Consider the following 16,390-nt stretch of genomic DNA (forward strand, 5'->3'; position numbering starts at 1 on the left):
GCACATGACAGGACGCACGTCACCCTCCTCGTAATACACCAGCTTGCTCCCACAGTTCAGAAATATGTATGTCTGATTAATAGAAGATTCTAAAGTGTCTGAGCATAGTTCTCTCTGTCTTTATGTGTCCTCCCTCTGATTGGTGAAACGTCTGTAATATACAGTATCTTGCCTCATCTAGGATAGGTGGAATAAAAAGAAAATGGATGGAGAATTGGTGTGCATACATCTGTCAGATTAATGACAGGTCCAGGAGGTCCGGGAGGCCCAGGTGGTCCTGTGATGTCGAGACCATCTGCACCACAATCACCCTTGCAGGACACAGAGACGACTGTTCATTTATGTATATATATTGGTTAGATCAGAAAAAAATGAAAGACAATACTGTAGTTGGAAATAAGGCACCCAAGGGATAAACCTTACCTTTTCCCCTGGCCTACCCTTTTCTCCTTTAACCCCCTGTGTGTAAAGAAAATCGTTAGTGAAACCTGTGCGTGTGCTGGAAAGAACAATTGAATTATAATGTATTGCGTATTTAGATGAAAATGGTTTGAAGGTTAGGTAAGTGAGTCCGATACCATGAATAATAGCAAAAATAGCAACTGATAATTGCCATTATTAGATTCATGGCCATGTGAGCCATTGTCAGCTTTGACAAACAGTTTTAAGAATACGTTAAGTAAGGCTGTGGCTCAGTAGGTAGAGCGGGTTGTCCGGTGACCCTTCGCCCTGTCTACGACTGTTTGCATGTCGAAGTGTCGTTGGGCAAGACACCGAACCATGTCGCTTGTGAATCGTTAACATTAAGGGTGAGTTATTGTATTTCCGTTTAATACACAGTGGTCAAATTCTGTGCACTTTCGGATTACAAAAAAAGTGCAGTTATGAAAGTGAGTCGTCTCGATTGTCGGTTCGAGCCTTCCTTTGCACTAAAGTGGCCATTAAAAGTCCACACGACCTTGTTCAAATGCCATTTTTTTTTCTTTTCAAAAAAGATGAGACCAAGATAAATCATTTCAAAACGTGTTCTGGGTCACCTATAACCTGCACAACTCAATTGAAAAAAAACTGGACATTTTTTTAACAAAAATTCGGAGGCATCATATACAGGTACTATGTATAATACTGTGTATTCCATGGAACACTGTACAGACAGTCATCATCAAGTGGAGGAAAAAAAAATGGCACAACAGTAAGAATTAGCATTAGCAAGAACTGGACGTTCCTCCAAAATTGATGAAAAAAAAAGACGAGAAGAAAACTGGTCAGGGAAGCTGGCAAGAGGCCGACAGCAACAACAAGGAATTTTTTGGGACAAATACTGGCTTTTAAGTACATGTGACAACAATCTCCTGTCTTCTTCATTGGCTATGGGGTAATATATTCAAGGTTGAACTTTATGACCATAATTCCAAAAGGTATGTTGGCGCAAACACAACACTGCTGATAACCAAAAGAACGCCAAACAGTGAAGCACGGTGGTGGCAGCATCATGCTGTGGGTCTTCAGTCAAGGTGCGAGGACTTATGAACAATTCCACTAAACATCTGTGGGGCCGTGCACAGAAGATGCCCTCACAAGCTGAGCTTTTTCGCAAACAAGAGTGAGCCAATATTGCCGTCAAGATTTCCCAGACCGATAGACTCTTACACCAAAAGCCTGAATGCTGCAATATAAGCCAAAGGTGCTACAACAACGTATTAGTTAAGGGTGTGCATATTTATGCTTACTTATATATATTTTTGTGTCCCCTTATGAGATTTTTTTCCAGTTGAGTTGTACAGGTTTCATGTCTCATTAACAGAGAAACATTTTTAAACAATTTAGCTGGGTGTCCTTTTTGACATCACAAAAACCTGGCATTTGAACAGGGGTGTGTAGACTTTTTATATCCACTGTGTGTCACGTGTCAAGAGTGAAACACAGTTTTTAATCTCTTTATTCTGTGATTACAGCACTACCTTTTACACTTGTATGTATTACAGTTAAGCGTGTTCAAATGTTATATGAATGATTACCTGCATTTTTAAGGTTGATGTTGCCGACACTTTTGACTCTGGAATGAAGACAACTATTTTTCTATCTATCCTAAATACAAACAAATAGGCGGTTGACCAGCGTCCCACGATAAACAAAGTTTGCCTTTGGAGGTTCCATTGTACTAACAGTCAGATTCTTTTAATTGTTGTCTGCTATATACGTACCCTGGGACCTGGTAGTCCAGCAGGGCCCTGCAAACCCACGGTTCCCGGGTCACCTCTTTCACCCTGCAATAAACCAACGGAGGAAACTGAATGAATAACCGCAATCAGATAAACAATATCAGTACTTTCAGTTTAATATACCAGCGTGAATATCTGTCAAACAAATATCTAAATATATTCTTATTTAATTACTAATTTGGCAAATAAACAAGAAAAACAGTAATAGTGCGAGGATAGAGTTGTACCTTGATGGAGGGCCCCGGTGGACCTGGGGCTCCGACCTCACCCTAGAAAAGACGTTACAGAGAACAGAAATGTTTATATCACAATACCAACGAGTAACTGCATGAGATCTTCAGTACTACAAATACATAATGCAGTAGTAGACGAATCATACAACCTTGGGACCTTGTGAACCGGGAAGACCAGGTGCACCCTAAACAATGGAATGGACATTTATAACAAAATACAGCACAAACTTTACGAGACCCACCAAATCACACTGACCTGTGGACCCGGGACTCTTGCTCCAATGAGCATGTCGCTCTTGCCAGATCCCTCCATATCCTGAAAAGAAAGTCAGATGTTAGGTAACGCAGTGAAATTGAAAAACAAAGAAAGAAAGACGAGGTCAGCACCTCAGCAAAGAATTTGGTTTCTGCTGGACTGGGGGGACCAGGGGGTCCCGGTGGACCCGGTGGGCCACTTTTTCCTGGTGGACCGCTGATCCCTTGAGGTCCCCGAGACCCTGCATTGCCTGCCGATCCACATTCACCCTGTGGAGTTCAAGAGGAATGCAAACATTATTTACTTAACAATGGTTTGTCACTTTTTAAACCAAAGTACACACTCTGAAATGGCCTACGGCTATACTACATGGAATAAGCATAATTACCTTTGGTCCAGGTAAACCTCTGTCACCCTATAAATTTCATGGGAAAGGACAAAAACAGTGTCTTTGCATAAGTCTCCCAAATCCAGCATCGGCTTATTCGAGGAAGGTTACGTACCATAGTATTGAGGTATTTTTTTTTTTGTGTATATATTTGTGCGCTTACCTTTTCTCCCACAGCTCCAGGGAGTCCTGGAGCCCCATCGTTTCCTGCTAGACCCTAATCAAACAAACACAGACTGAAATGGGCAACACAATGATAAAAATAAAAATAGAAATAGAGTGGTATGACGGTGATGACATGATGCTTGTCAACATTGCCCACCAGAAATGAGGTGTTTCAGGAAACACTTGACCATAGACAGCATTAAATAAAAGAGGAATTTACCGTAAAGATACTGTATAATACACTCTCGAGTATAATGCGCACCGCCTAGAGAAGTCATGTGCCCAGATAACATGTTCACTCCCGGTGCAAGATAATAAAAAAAAATAGTTAAGACACAACAAAAGCTCCAGAGAGCGGATAAACATGCATAAGCTCTATTAACATTCACATTATTACAGCTATTTATGGTATTAGGGGACTAACTGACTTAAAGCAGCATTTTAACAACTATACAACGGCGCTAGGCACAATGGGAAATGTTGTGCTCGCGAGCCAACATTTTGACGTCATTGTTGACATCATTGTGACGACATTTTTAAATGTCCATCCATCAATCCATTTTCTGCACCGCTTATCCTTAGGGTCGCGGGCGTGCTGGAGCCTATCCCAACTATCTTCGAATGAGAGGCAGGGTACCTTCTGAACTGGTCCCCAGCCAATCGCGGGCATTTTAAATGTGAATCTAAATATTATTTAAACTTATAAAATCTCAAGATTTAAAACTAATTAATAGTTTTCTAAGACACATCTACTCGTACGCTTCATTTCACTTTTAAGGAATTTTCTAACTTTTACTATACCGATGTATCATGTGCACTATTGACTTTTGAAGATTTCTTGGGGGGAAGAGAATGTGCATTATACACGAGAAAGTACGGGTAGTTATCACACTGAACACATTTTTTTTCTCTCCCATTTTTCATGAGCTGAACTCTAAGATCTTAGACTTCATGTATGTACACAAAATGCCTGTTTCTCTCAAATTCTGTTCACAAATCAGTTGGTGATCACTTCTCTTTTGCCAAGATAATCCATCCACATCATACCATATATCATATCAGCATATCAAGATGCTAATTTCACGGCATGAATATTGAACAGGCGTGCTTTAGTTTGGACTCTAAAATGTGCACTTTTACTGTTTGGCTCACCCCTACGACCACATACATGGTCGTCTTCCAGACCATGTTGGATGTGCCGCTTACTTCTCTGAAACACCTTTGGGGATGGTTTACGGTAGAAAAATGCACTTTGGACATTCCTGCAGTCAGCGTGTCAATTGTACACTCCCTCAAAACTTGCGATTTGTTGCCGAGCTTCATCCCGGCATCGAAGCATTTCAAATCCAGAGCACATATCCACTCTGTTTACGGTCTTGTCAGATGAACTGCAGCACGAAGCAGTGCATTGTTTTTTTTCATCCTTAATGGAAAGCTGACAAGTCATCAAAGATTCCTCTTATTCCTCTGTTTTCAGAAACACTTAAATTCCAAGGCAGACCTATTTATTTAATTCGGTAGTATTGTTTTCTTCAGTACGCCTTGGAACAATGTGTTCACTGAGAACATAATTTAAAAAAAAAAAAAAAAGATTTGTGGAAATGTTAAATAAGAGAAATGTATGCTCAAACTGAGATAGCATGCGTGTTTGTGTTCAGCTCCATATTGAGTGATGTCATTTAGCAGATCATGTCAAACCAGTCGCATCATCACAATGGACAACGAGAATGAGGAAGGCGGCATATCGGTGGTGGGAGGTGACCAAAGGAGGAGCTAGCAATTGAACTGCAATACAATTAATACATCGATAAAAAGTATTAATGGAGCTTGTGATCTTTTTTTCAAAAAATATTTGTATGTTGTCCTAAGTTGCAAGCTTCATCTTCCGTCGCCATTTGGCTAGGCATGACACACTACAGCAGTTCTTTTATACACTCTCTGAGAAAAAAAATATCGTCAGTTTTATATATATATATATATATATATATATATATATATATATATATATATATTTTTTTTTTGAGGTGACTTACTGGGATTCCTGGTTGGCCTTTGAGTCCATTTTTACCAGGGGCACCATGTGGCCCAGTGTATGTGTGAGAGAGGCCCTCAACAATGTCAGCTGATGAAGGGTTGGTCCCAGGGGGACCGGGTGGTCCTGGTGGCCCAGGTGCTCCAGGAGGACCCTGGGGAACACAGTGGGATCTATTTAATTGTGTTGGTGATCAACCACGTGCACTGTATTTTACAGCGCTACCTTTACCCTAATGAGCTCTGTATCGCTGTCCGGGTCCTCAAAGCCGGAACCCAGGGCATCTTCTCCATACTGCAGAAAAACACAGACCAACAGAGAACACACACACACATGCACGCACGCACACACATTCATTCATTCATCTTCCGTTCCGCTTCTCCTCATGCGGGTCGTGGGCGCGCTTCTCTTCGGGCGACAATACACAATACTTACAGATACACTGCGTGATCTTGGTGGTCCTGGAGGCCCAGGATGGCCCGGTGGGCCGGGCAAACCAACTCCAGGATCTCCCTGAAGGTAGGGATGTGAAGAAGAAAATAAAAAAAAAAGTGAGCAATCTTTTGGAACAGGTGCTTTCAAGGTGTGATAGTGAGCCTCCTCTTAGAGTGTATTGTCACTTTGTCACTAACGGGTTCCTTAGGCTAGTATTCTACATAATACTTATGTGAAGGTATTTTGTTTTTTGCTGAATAATTTAACAACTGAATACAGTTCTTTATGTAACATGGGCTCATGACTGTGTACATGCTAGAAGCATTGTGTTGATGCTTTACGATCAGGGGTGCACATACGTGGTACGCAGGCGTGCGTGTGCTTTGAAAATATTAAAAGTTGTTGTTGTTTTTTGTCAATGTCTTTATGTCTCCAAAGTGTTCTGTAAATCTGTTGTACTAGAGCGGCTCCAACTACCGGAGACAAATTCCTTGTGTGTTTTGGACATACTTGGCAAATAAAGATGATTCTGATTCTGATTCTGATTCTGATTCTGAATTCAAGAGTGTCACTGTGCATTTGTGTACCAAGCGTTTTGCATTTTCTTTTTCCCCCCAAGCAGAGCAGTAGCAGGGTCTCGAGTCGTTTTGTTGTGTTGTTTGCAAACCGACAAATCTTTTGAAACGACTATATGCAATCACTCTATGAAGTGATTCGTTCCTTTCTCAGTTGAACTGAACTCTGCCAATGTACTCCTCCCTCTGCTGTGCGGAGTCGTGTAAATGGTTAACTCGGGAAATGGCCTGCTCATACCATGTCTGCACGGGCTGACGACATCACGCAAACAGGGCGTGCTAATTAGGCATGTGCTTCGGGTGAGTTGCTGGTGACCTCAAATGGACTAAGAAAGTACCTGCACCTCTCTAAAGTGCAGTTTCACAAATTGCCATCCATCCATCCATTTTCGGAGCCGCTTCTCCTCACTAGGGTCGCGGGCATGCTGGAGCCTATCCCAGCTGTCATCGGGCAGGAGGCGGGGTACACCCTGAACTGGTTGCCAGCCAATCGCAGGGCACATAGAAACAAACAACCATTCGCACTCACAGTCATGCCTACGGCAATTTAGAGTCTCCAATTAATGCATGTTTTTGGGATGTGGGAGGAAACCGGAGTGCCCGGAGAAAACCCACGCAGGCACGGGGAGAACATGCAAACTCCACACAGGCGGGGACGGGGATTGAACCCCGCACCTCAGAACTGTGAGGCTGACGCTCTAACCAGTCATCCACTGTGCCGCCACAAATTGCCATTGAAATGCAAATATCCATCCGTCCATTTTCTGTGCCGCTTATCATCACGCGGGTCGCGGGCGTGCTGGAGCCCATCCCAGCTATCTTCGGGCGGGAGGCGGGAGGAAACCGGGGAGAAAATGCTGAAATGCGAATATGAAACTTTTATATAGTAATATATTAAATAATGTGTTTCTACTTGGCGTATTTCATTTACTGTGGGGGTTTTCTGGACTATAACCCCTATGATAAACAAGGGTTTACTGAACTCGTTCTCAAACTGAGGAATCCTTTAGCATCTTTGCTAAGATTTGCAGACTTAGAGGAAAGTTTTAGAAATGATTTGAAGCCTTATAACATTTCCTTTAAATAATTTGAACCTATTCTAGGTTTTTTTTTTTTTTGAATGTAACTTTTTGCATCTTGTGTACCTGGCGTATTTCTTGTAGCACACTTTGTAGCCTGTGTGTGTTAAAGGTCGGAAAGATACATTTTGCTTGCTTGCCCTGGCGCTCTTAAAGTGAGGCGTGCCTCAGACTCATACCTTACAAAAATACAACAAGTTGTTTTCGAACAGGTTGGGTGCTGTTGGAGGAAACAAACAGTAAACAACAGACAAAAATATAATCATTGAAATATAAATGGCGGCACGGTGGGCAACTGGTTGGCACATCCGCCTCACATTCCAAAAGCATGCACGGCAGGTTCATTGAAGACTGAAGAAATTGCCCGTAAGTGTGAATGTGAGTGCAAGTGGTTGTTTGTTTATATGTGCCCTGCGATTGGCTGGCGACCGGTTCAGGGTGTACCCCGCCTCAAACCCAAAGTTGGTTGGGATAGGCTCCAGCACGCCCGTGCCCCTAGTGAGGACAAGTGGTATGGAAAATGAATGAATGAATGAATGATGGTCAATTGGCTATACCTTATCTCCTTTGACTCCAACATCTCCATCCAAACCTGGAAATCCTTGAGGTCCTCTCTGACCCTGGAAGTACAATCACGGTTTCATAACGAATTATAACGTAAAGCATGTCAATGATAACAAAGAAGTAATAGAAATCGTACTGCATCGCCGTTGTCCCCCTTCATTCCCTGTAAAATAGTTGGTGAAATGTACATGAACACATCTGCGTGGGATTTATTCACGTGACAGAAGTTCTGCAAACTTGATGTCTAATACACAAACCTGCTGTCCATCTCTCCCCGGCTTTCCAGGGATTCCTGGTGGACCTTGTGGACCCCTTGACCCAGGGTGAGTTTGCTTAGGTAGAAGAGTGGGCCCTGGCGGGCCAGGTGAGCCTGGTGGTCCAGGCTCCCCTGGCTCTCCTTTTAAGGTGTGCTTGACAACAACCTAAGATTTAAGTGTTGACATATTTTTTCATTCCGATAAAGACACACTAAAGTTTAGCTTTAAAGAATATAATAAAGAATCTAGACTGACATCTTCAGATGCTTCCCCGGGCTCGTCTGTCTGTTGAGGCCCTAAAAATGACAAGTTACAAAATGATGATCACAATAACTCAAACTTATTCCATTCAAAGTCGTGACAAATCAGAAGGAAACACTTGTATTAGTTCGAACAAAAACAAAAAGTCCAAGATGTAACATTGATTTATTTGACCTCTTAGCAAGACCTCCTGGTTGGCCTCCATTGCGGTCTGGTGACTTGAATATTTGTCACTCTCCAACTTTGGTGCCTCTGTGGGTGGCTGTCTAATTGGAGCAGTATTTTCCTGAAAGAAAGTATTCGTAGGTCAAATCAAATAAGACAGACAGATGGATATACTGTTCATGGATCTCTGGTCTCAGCTCCTCGCGGAGAGCTATTAGCAGGTGAATTAGCAACTGAATGAGAGACAAGTGCGAACTTCCTTGTGGTTTCTCAGTTTTTCGGCCTAGGTGTTCTCCAAGCCAAAAGAGCTCCCATTTTCCATCATCATCCGCACCACAATGAATTCAAAACATTGATTAAAAAAAAAAAAAAAACACACACACACACAGTACCTCTCTGTTTATAGTGTGTGTCGTCAACCAAAATCCTACGATGCAGCGGAAACTATTTGATGTATACCTGTGCTGTCCCATGCTTCCTTCCTTCTGTTTTCTTGATCTTTTCTTCTTCTGTCTCTCTGTCATCCAGACCATCATCGCCACTGGCATATCCAGAAGCCTTCAACAATGACATACAGGTAAAGGAAATACAAACACACAAGCAACTAATTACAATGCGGTACAATTAGTGCAGTACAGTAACTAGGACTTAACCAGTTATTGAAGGAAACCAGAAAAAAAATTAAGAATGGAACGAAAGTGTCACGCAACCTCACACATTGTTATGGAGTGATGACATTATTGAATTAGGACTTGAGGAATTGAACAAACGTATTGAATCATTCATTGTGTAGTTATATAGTGATAGCAGTGATATCACTATTTCAAAGAAGTTCCCATTTTTCTTATGAGTGAATGATATTTTTTCCCCCCCACCGAGTCAGGTCATGTGGCAACGGAGAGAACAACTGGATGTATTGTACGGTGTAGATTTCTCACATCAGGGTCGTCGTCCTCACACTGTTCCTCAGCTGCTCTGGGATCATCTTTGATTACCAGCTGCTGAATGGATCCCTTTAGAAAAACGACATCGACCGTATCAATGCTTACACGATGAAAGATGAATGGCTCAACGTACACTACAAAAGGATTCTCGTGCAATCACGAGAGATTCTTCTTGATCACGTCTTAAGAAGCAACAACGAGTCACAAGGAGCAGCAGGGCAATTGAACTCTGGTTGAATCACCAGCTATAAATTACCGTTTGGTGAGAGATATTGATGCTGCAAAAGTAACTATTGATGGATTGAAGAAGTAATTGTAGTCTAATTAATCCATGCAAGCTCATGGACAGAACAACAATGCTATGGCAATTCTATTTTGGCATTGATGAAAAATAATTGCATTTACGAAGACTATCATGAAGCCACCTTTCCGACAAGATGGTTGGGCTTTTCGAGTTCGATTTGAAAGAGCAGATCGGGCCATGTGGCGTACACCTACAAATTGAATAAAATAGTTGCTCCCCCATACAACGATAACAACTACATCTCTTTCATCTCTTCCGATGTTAGATTGTGTCTGTGGGATTTTTTTTTTTTGTCCATTCATCCACAAGTTGTACCGACAGTTCATCCAAAAGTGCTTAATTGGGGTTAAGTTCTTCCACACCAAATTCATCCGAGCGTATCTTTATGGACCTTTCTTGGTGCGTTGGGGCACAATCATGCTGGAACAGAAAAGCGCCTTCAACTTGTGTATGTATACAAGTTTGGAATGCCTTTGATCTGACCTAAACTAAGTCTTAATGGCATGTCAGACTTCCTCCTTCGGCAACATCTTCCTCCCCCCCGTCCGCTCCCCGTTTCCACATCTGAACCCACTCTACTCCCACTTACATCCGCTCTCTATTTGAGCTTCAAAAACGTCAACAAAATCTACGCAATAGACATTCACGTTCCCGAGGCTCCTCGGTGGTCGTGACATATTTTCGGTCCGGCTGCAAAGCTGCAATGGACGTTTGTTGAATATACTGTACAACTGATAAGCAATGTATTTTCCTCGTCTGACATGTTCCCTTATTTTCCACCCAATCAGCTCATTCGTATTTAACTTATCTAGTAATTTTCTGTTAACACAATCAACACAGTCAATCATGCAAAAATCAACAAAGGAGGTGAACGGAGGCTTCATTGCATATAAAAGTCAACACACCCCTGTCCGAATGACAGGTGGGGGGCAAGGTGGGAGTATATGTACAATTCTCCCAAGGACTCAAATAAATGCCTGTCAAATTTCAAAACCCTTTGGGTAAAATTGATAATAGATTGGGTAAGTATTATTATTAGTTATTATTATGATTATGTTTTATATTGATGAATGAAAAAAATGGTCTGCAGCAAAAAGGGAACTGTTTTGGTTCAGGCCAATGGGGCAGATGTTAGTGGCTATGTGTGCACGTGCCTACACACACACACACACAATGCCAATAGTGTTTACAGTACATGCGGTTATTTTCCACTTACCACAAACTTCTCAAGTCCCGTGCTCCCTGCATTTGCAACAAAAATGCCAGAGTTGTGTGAGAAAGTGAGCCTTTCTGGCCTTCGATGGAAAGTCGTCCTCTCGGCTTCGCCGCAATCCATGTAGAGACGCACCTCATTGTGTTCCACCACAACCTATCGTGACAAAGAGACGCATTCATGATTTAAAAATAGCAATCATTGTTTTATTTTTTTTTTTAAATACTCAAACTTGCTCAGCACTTTGGAATTCACTGACGCACACACGGAAACAATTGCAGTAATCCTACTTTTCATTTTTCAACCAAATAAGCCGAACCTCTACTCGCATCCATCCATCCATCCATTTTCTGGAGCACTCATCCTCACCAGGGTCGCGGGTGCGCCGGAGCCTATCCCACCTATCTTCTGGCAACAGGTGGGGAACGCCCTGAACTGGTCGCCGGCCAATCGCAGGGCACATAGAAACAAGCAACCATTCGCACTCACATTCACACCTGCGGGCAACACCAGTTGTCCACCGCGCCACCTCTAAATTTCCAATACCTTATAGTTATGTATTTTCATTTACATATGTTAAAAACCATTTTGTTTTGTTGTCCAAGTAATCATTTATAGAATCTTAAGGATAGCTATAGTAACATGTATGTCAGCATTAGTTTGCATGTAGTTGTCAAAATCAAATCAGGCGAGAAATACTCCAGTCCAATTTCTCAAACAATAGCTGAGCGGAACAACTCACAGTGAAGCGAGTCCACTGGTCCGTCATGTCTGGGACACTGAAGGCAGCAGCTTTCTGGCTATGGGATGGCTGCTCACTGTCAGTGTAGTACAATAAGATACTCTGGAAACCTGCGTGGACCGGAGTGAGGGCCAAGCCCAGCTCAACCACCTTTTGATGGGCATCTGTGATGGCGAAGAGCATGCCTCCTCTCTGGCTGGCTGGGCGCAGCTAAGGAAAATGAAAAATCAAATGTAAACTGCAGCTGGTTACTATTTAGCCAAGTATAACTTACAGTTATTGACACAAACCGCCTATGCTATTATGCTACAAATATCAAGGGTAAAGTGCCATCAATCAATCAAATCAATCAATCAAACTTTTGGAAGACATAATTCAACTAAAGAAAAGAACCTAAACTAAAATTGAAGACAATAAAGACACAGAGTTACACAAAGTAACAAGAAATGTGGAAAATTAAAGCGGTTTGTAAACACACAACACCACAAGGGGGCGTCATTTTCTTATCCTTCTTCAAACTTAATTTGTGAATGAAAATGTTAAATGTTATCCATATATGTATGATATTCTGTTTTTTTTTTCTTTTCTTCCAAATCCATATGTTTCTTTCACGTTACCGTGACAATGATGGCAAAGTCGATGTAGAATGAGCCTGGCACGAAGGTCTTGGTGAGCCTGCCTATATTGGCGTCGGGCCCAAAGTTGTACGCTGGAAAGCCCTCAAAGCCGGGAGCGAAGGACACAGAAGGTGGGAGTGGGACGCCAATGAGCTCTGTCAAATCCAGGTGACTTCCGGAGCTTTGCTCTGACAGAGACAGATAATGCAAAACTTGAGAGGTCTGCAGTAAAAAAAGGTTACATTGTCATTCATTAAATGTACACAAAGCGGTCTTTACAGATTCATGCCAAGCATACAATGTCTCGCTTTAAGCATTCAGTTCAGCTGCACATATATTTTTCTTGAAGTGTAATTACGATAGAGCATTAAACCAATCTGTCCGGATAACGCCGTGGTGCGGATCGTCAGTACTTGACTTCCTTGTCAAAGTCTGCTTGTTCAAGCAGACGTCGGAACCAACATTCTAATCTTCCAGTCGACTACTGGTGTTACTGCAGGTTCGTTGACCAGATTAGTGAAATGACAAGAAGTACTTGTGAATCACCCAGATTTTCAGTTGACCTGATTTGATCCTGACACTGTTTCCGCTTCGCTGCTCTGCCTCGCAAGGACATAATCCTCAAAAACAGTATTCCCCCATGTTTTTGGCAATTATGCTATTTTGTGCATATGTGTATGACCGGACGGCCCAACATTCCCTTGATTCCGCACTACCATTGAGACTACCTGTCTCCCGTCGTGACCAAGTGTCACCTCAGCATTCCAGCCAACATCACCCCTGCTACAGTATTCATATCTATAATAAGGCACACACATTCCTGTGTTGCCATCCAAGTGAGGACTTGGATTATTGACACAAAACATCTCCTAATCCTTCCCCCTAACTTCGAGCATCACAAATGGACAATCGCAATGAGGCCAATGTTAACCCGAAAACTACTCTTACTCATTCGAGTCATTTCAAGTCATAGTGCGAGATAGATAGATAGATAGATCTATACATCATGAACATCCTCAGACCATGATACAGTACACACGCTTTGCATTTATAGATGCGATGTTACAAACACGAAAAGCAGAGGCGTGCGGTCACTGCTATCAAAAAGCAAACACAAAACAAAGTTCGCGTACTTTGTCGTCAGATGCAGTCATTAGTTGTGGAATAATAACTGGAAGCAACTCTGTTGACAAATTGTCTCAAAATGTGTGGATTGAGTAGGAGAATGATTTGAAGATGTGTGGTTGTCTACACTTTTTAAAAATATGTTTAAAACTGACGTACTCAAAAAATATAAGAATCCGGCATTAACAAGACACTGTGAAAACTTTTGTTTGTTCGATTCATTTTTTTTTTGTATTACTAATTTCATTAAATTCCTTAAGATTCCGAAATGTGTTTGTGTTTGGGCCTTGAATGTTTTCTATGTTTTGTTTTGTAAAGAAGGGCGTAGGCATAACTGCAAGCTGTACCTCAGGCATGTGGTCGCATAGCCACGAGGTGGTGCGCAAGCATCTGCCCTTTTGCCCTGAACTAAAAACTGTGCCCTTTTTGCTGCAGACCATTTTTCTTCATTCATCACTAAATAAAGAAAGAAAGAAAGTTTGTTCGGTTGTTTTATTGTCGTCACCTCGTTGCAACCACCTCGCTCCTCCCTCGCCGCGGTAATGAAAGATGTTCTCGCCATTGGCCGAGCATTAGAGGGCGGGCGGTGAGTGCTAATTTCAGATTTTCTTGGCTGTTGCTTCTGGCACTTGGGTCCAAGTGCCTATTTCTTGATCGCACTCAACCGTTAACAGAGAAATCTGCTTAAGTACTTTGAAATTTAATATGATAATCAGTCAAACTTGATTTATAAAGGGTCAAAGTAAAAGTGAAAATCAATGTACCGAATGCCGCCCTGGGCCGCTACCCATATTGCCCGTATCAGAAAGCGCCCATGCCTCCCACTACGCATGTCCACGTTGGTTAAAAAGAATAATGTAACGACCTCCACCTGGGCACAGGAGACTATGGTTGTTGCTTCATCAACAAATTCAAGTTTCATCAGAATTTGCATCTTTTCATACAGTAAATCTGTCAGGCATCAAGCTAACTTTTGTGCCACAATTTGTCCCCAAAGTCCCTCGAACTCCACATAATCCTCATCATGTTGGCCACATGAATGCTTGATCAGCTTGGCGCGACTTATAAAAGCCACCCCCTCTGCGTTCCCACACATGACCTTTTAAACCCACCTTGACCCTGTCATGCCACACAAAAGCGTCCCGCTGTTCGGCCCACTCCCCGTAGATTTCTCCGGCTCCCAAAGATTTAGTGCAAAGCACATCAGGGTACGGCTATCTCACATAACCAGCATGCCACCAGTATTCTTGATTTGTCCTGTATTATGTTGTACAGTATACAGCAATGATTTAATAAGAGATTTAATAAGTATTGATCCCGGTGAGGAACTCAATTCGCAACCTGGATCTTGAGCTAAAAAAAATGTAATCCAAACTGAAGTGGACATTGTTAGCTTGCAATGTGCAATTGGAAAGACAGCCTGTGAATATTCGAATGCTTCCAGGTCATTTCCTCCTCAGTGGATTGAATCGATCCAATGAGACGAGGTTGTTGTAAAAGACATTTCACGCACAAGGCTAGCCAGAACGCTAGGGCTAGCGCACGGCTAGCGCTGGTCCTAACGAGCCCTGTGCATGAACCGATCAAGCACGTTTGGGATGAGAGGCGGTACGTCTTCTCGGCCACCCAGAACAGACCAGTTGGGATTGATTCAATGCCTTGAAAAAGGCAACCTGTGAGGTTTGGAACCAAATCTCCAAAAATTACAATTAAGGAATAACATTGACCTATATCTGCTATAGTTAAATTCATTCGTTCATTCATTTTCCGTAGTCCCATGCATGCATGTTTTTGGGATGTGGGAGGAAAGCGGAGTACCCGGAGAAAAGCCACACAGGCGCGGGGGGGAGAACATGCAAACTCCACACAGGTGAGTCCGGATTTGAACCCGGGTCCTCAGAACTGTGAGGGGGATTTGCGAACCAGTCGTTCACCGTGCCGCTGCCCTAGGTGCAACTCATTGAAAATCTGAAAAAAAGTTGCAGTCGCAACAATGACAAACAAACCCAGGATATTACGGATCCTGGTTCAAAACTGAAAGCACACTGAACTCCACATACACCATTTCTCAAAATGCAACAATAATGAGGCCAGAACGATAAATTGATAAACAACGATTCAAAGCATTGAACGGCTGTCGAATACCCTCCAGTTTGTACACTCACCCGTTTTCCAGTGTTTCAGTGGTTTGAAATGGGATCTGGCATTACTGACCATCACAACTGTAGGAACATCTGGAGGTAGCGTTCCACGGAAAGACGTGTACCCTGCTCTGCTAAGAGTAGACATCCCAGTCTGGATCGCACGAGTGAAAGTGGTCCCTGTTGTCTCGTCTTCATGTGCCACCCACGCTGTTGTCCCCGGCACGTTTGGAGGGCTCCGTGAAGTTATGGATGGAGGAGCGGGGTTAGGGCTGCTCCTCGGCCTCGCCCAGCTGAAACTCCACCATTGAGCTCGTACAGGCACGCACGAGACGAGCAAAAGAGCAAGAGCGATGCAAAGACTTCCCATTTTGATCTCAAGACCTCTCCCTGGGTCTTGACCAAAAGACGGATCCTGTCAAGTGTAGCAATGATGTGCTTCACCAACAATCAGAGTTAATAACAAGTGATCCGACAGATCAAGAAAAGTGAACCATCTTGTACCTTCTCACTGTCCTTGCTCCATCCCCTCTCATGCTCTTTAACCTCCCTCTCTCTCCATTGCCTCTCTCCCTCCCCGCCTCGCTCTGTAATGAGTGACTCCCCCTCCTCTGGCCCTCCTCAACACAGCAGAGCTGATTTTCACTCCCTTGTCCCTTCACTTGTGTGGAC

General features: G+C 42.8%; 1 protein-coding gene across 4 annotated transcripts in view; it reads right to left on the reverse strand.

Moving 5' to 3' along the window:
- Nucleotides 1-16,390, reverse strand: part of col15a1b (collagen, type XV, alpha 1b) — a 39,057-nt gene that overhangs the window by 11,837 nt on the left and 10,830 nt on the right. For 2 of the 4 annotated variants that reach the window (XM_061797217.1, XM_061797216.1), the window contains exons 1-23: nt 15,743-16,261; nt 12,453-12,640; nt 11,836-12,045; nt 11,097-11,249; nt 9,571-9,645; nt 9,092-9,190; nt 8,642-8,753; nt 8,462-8,502; nt 8,207-8,371; nt 8,086-8,112; nt 7,943-8,005; nt 5,732-5,809; nt 5,528-5,590; nt 5,298-5,450; nt 3,263-3,316; nt 3,100-3,126; nt 2,843-2,980; nt 2,712-2,771; nt 2,605-2,640; nt 2,450-2,491; nt 2,205-2,267; nt 424-459; nt 228-311 (exon numbers count right to left, since the gene is read on the reverse strand). In XM_061797217.1, coding sequence (XP_061653201.1) covers nt 228-311; nt 424-459; nt 2,205-2,267; nt 2,450-2,491; nt 2,605-2,640; nt 2,712-2,771; nt 2,843-2,980; nt 3,100-3,126; nt 3,263-3,316; nt 5,298-5,450; nt 5,528-5,590; nt 5,732-5,809; nt 7,943-8,005; nt 8,086-8,112; nt 8,207-8,371; nt 8,462-8,502; nt 8,642-8,753; nt 9,092-9,190; nt 9,571-9,645; nt 11,097-11,249; nt 11,836-12,045; nt 12,453-12,640; nt 15,743-16,088 — 2,313 coding nt within the window. In that variant the 5' untranslated portion in view covers nt 16,089-16,261. Of the gene's footprint in view, nt 1-227; nt 312-423; nt 460-2,204; nt 2,268-2,449; nt 2,492-2,604; nt 2,641-2,711; nt 2,772-2,842; nt 2,981-3,099; nt 3,127-3,262; nt 3,317-5,297; nt 5,451-5,527; nt 5,591-5,731; nt 5,810-7,942; nt 8,006-8,085; nt 8,113-8,206; nt 8,372-8,461; nt 8,503-8,641; nt 8,754-9,091; nt 9,191-9,570; nt 9,646-11,096; nt 11,250-11,835; nt 12,046-12,452; nt 12,641-15,395; nt 15,547-15,742; nt 16,262-16,390 lie in introns of those variants that run through there. The other 2 variants (XM_061797219.1, XM_061797218.1) reach the window with 2 other exon arrangements.

The sequence above is a fragment of the Phyllopteryx taeniolatus genome, chromosome 14, assembly GCF_024500385.1.
Source record: "Phyllopteryx taeniolatus isolate TA_2022b chromosome 14, UOR_Ptae_1.2, whole genome shotgun sequence".
In the NCBI taxonomy this organism is placed as follows: Eukaryota; Metazoa; Chordata; class Actinopteri; order Syngnathiformes; family Syngnathidae; genus Phyllopteryx; species Phyllopteryx taeniolatus.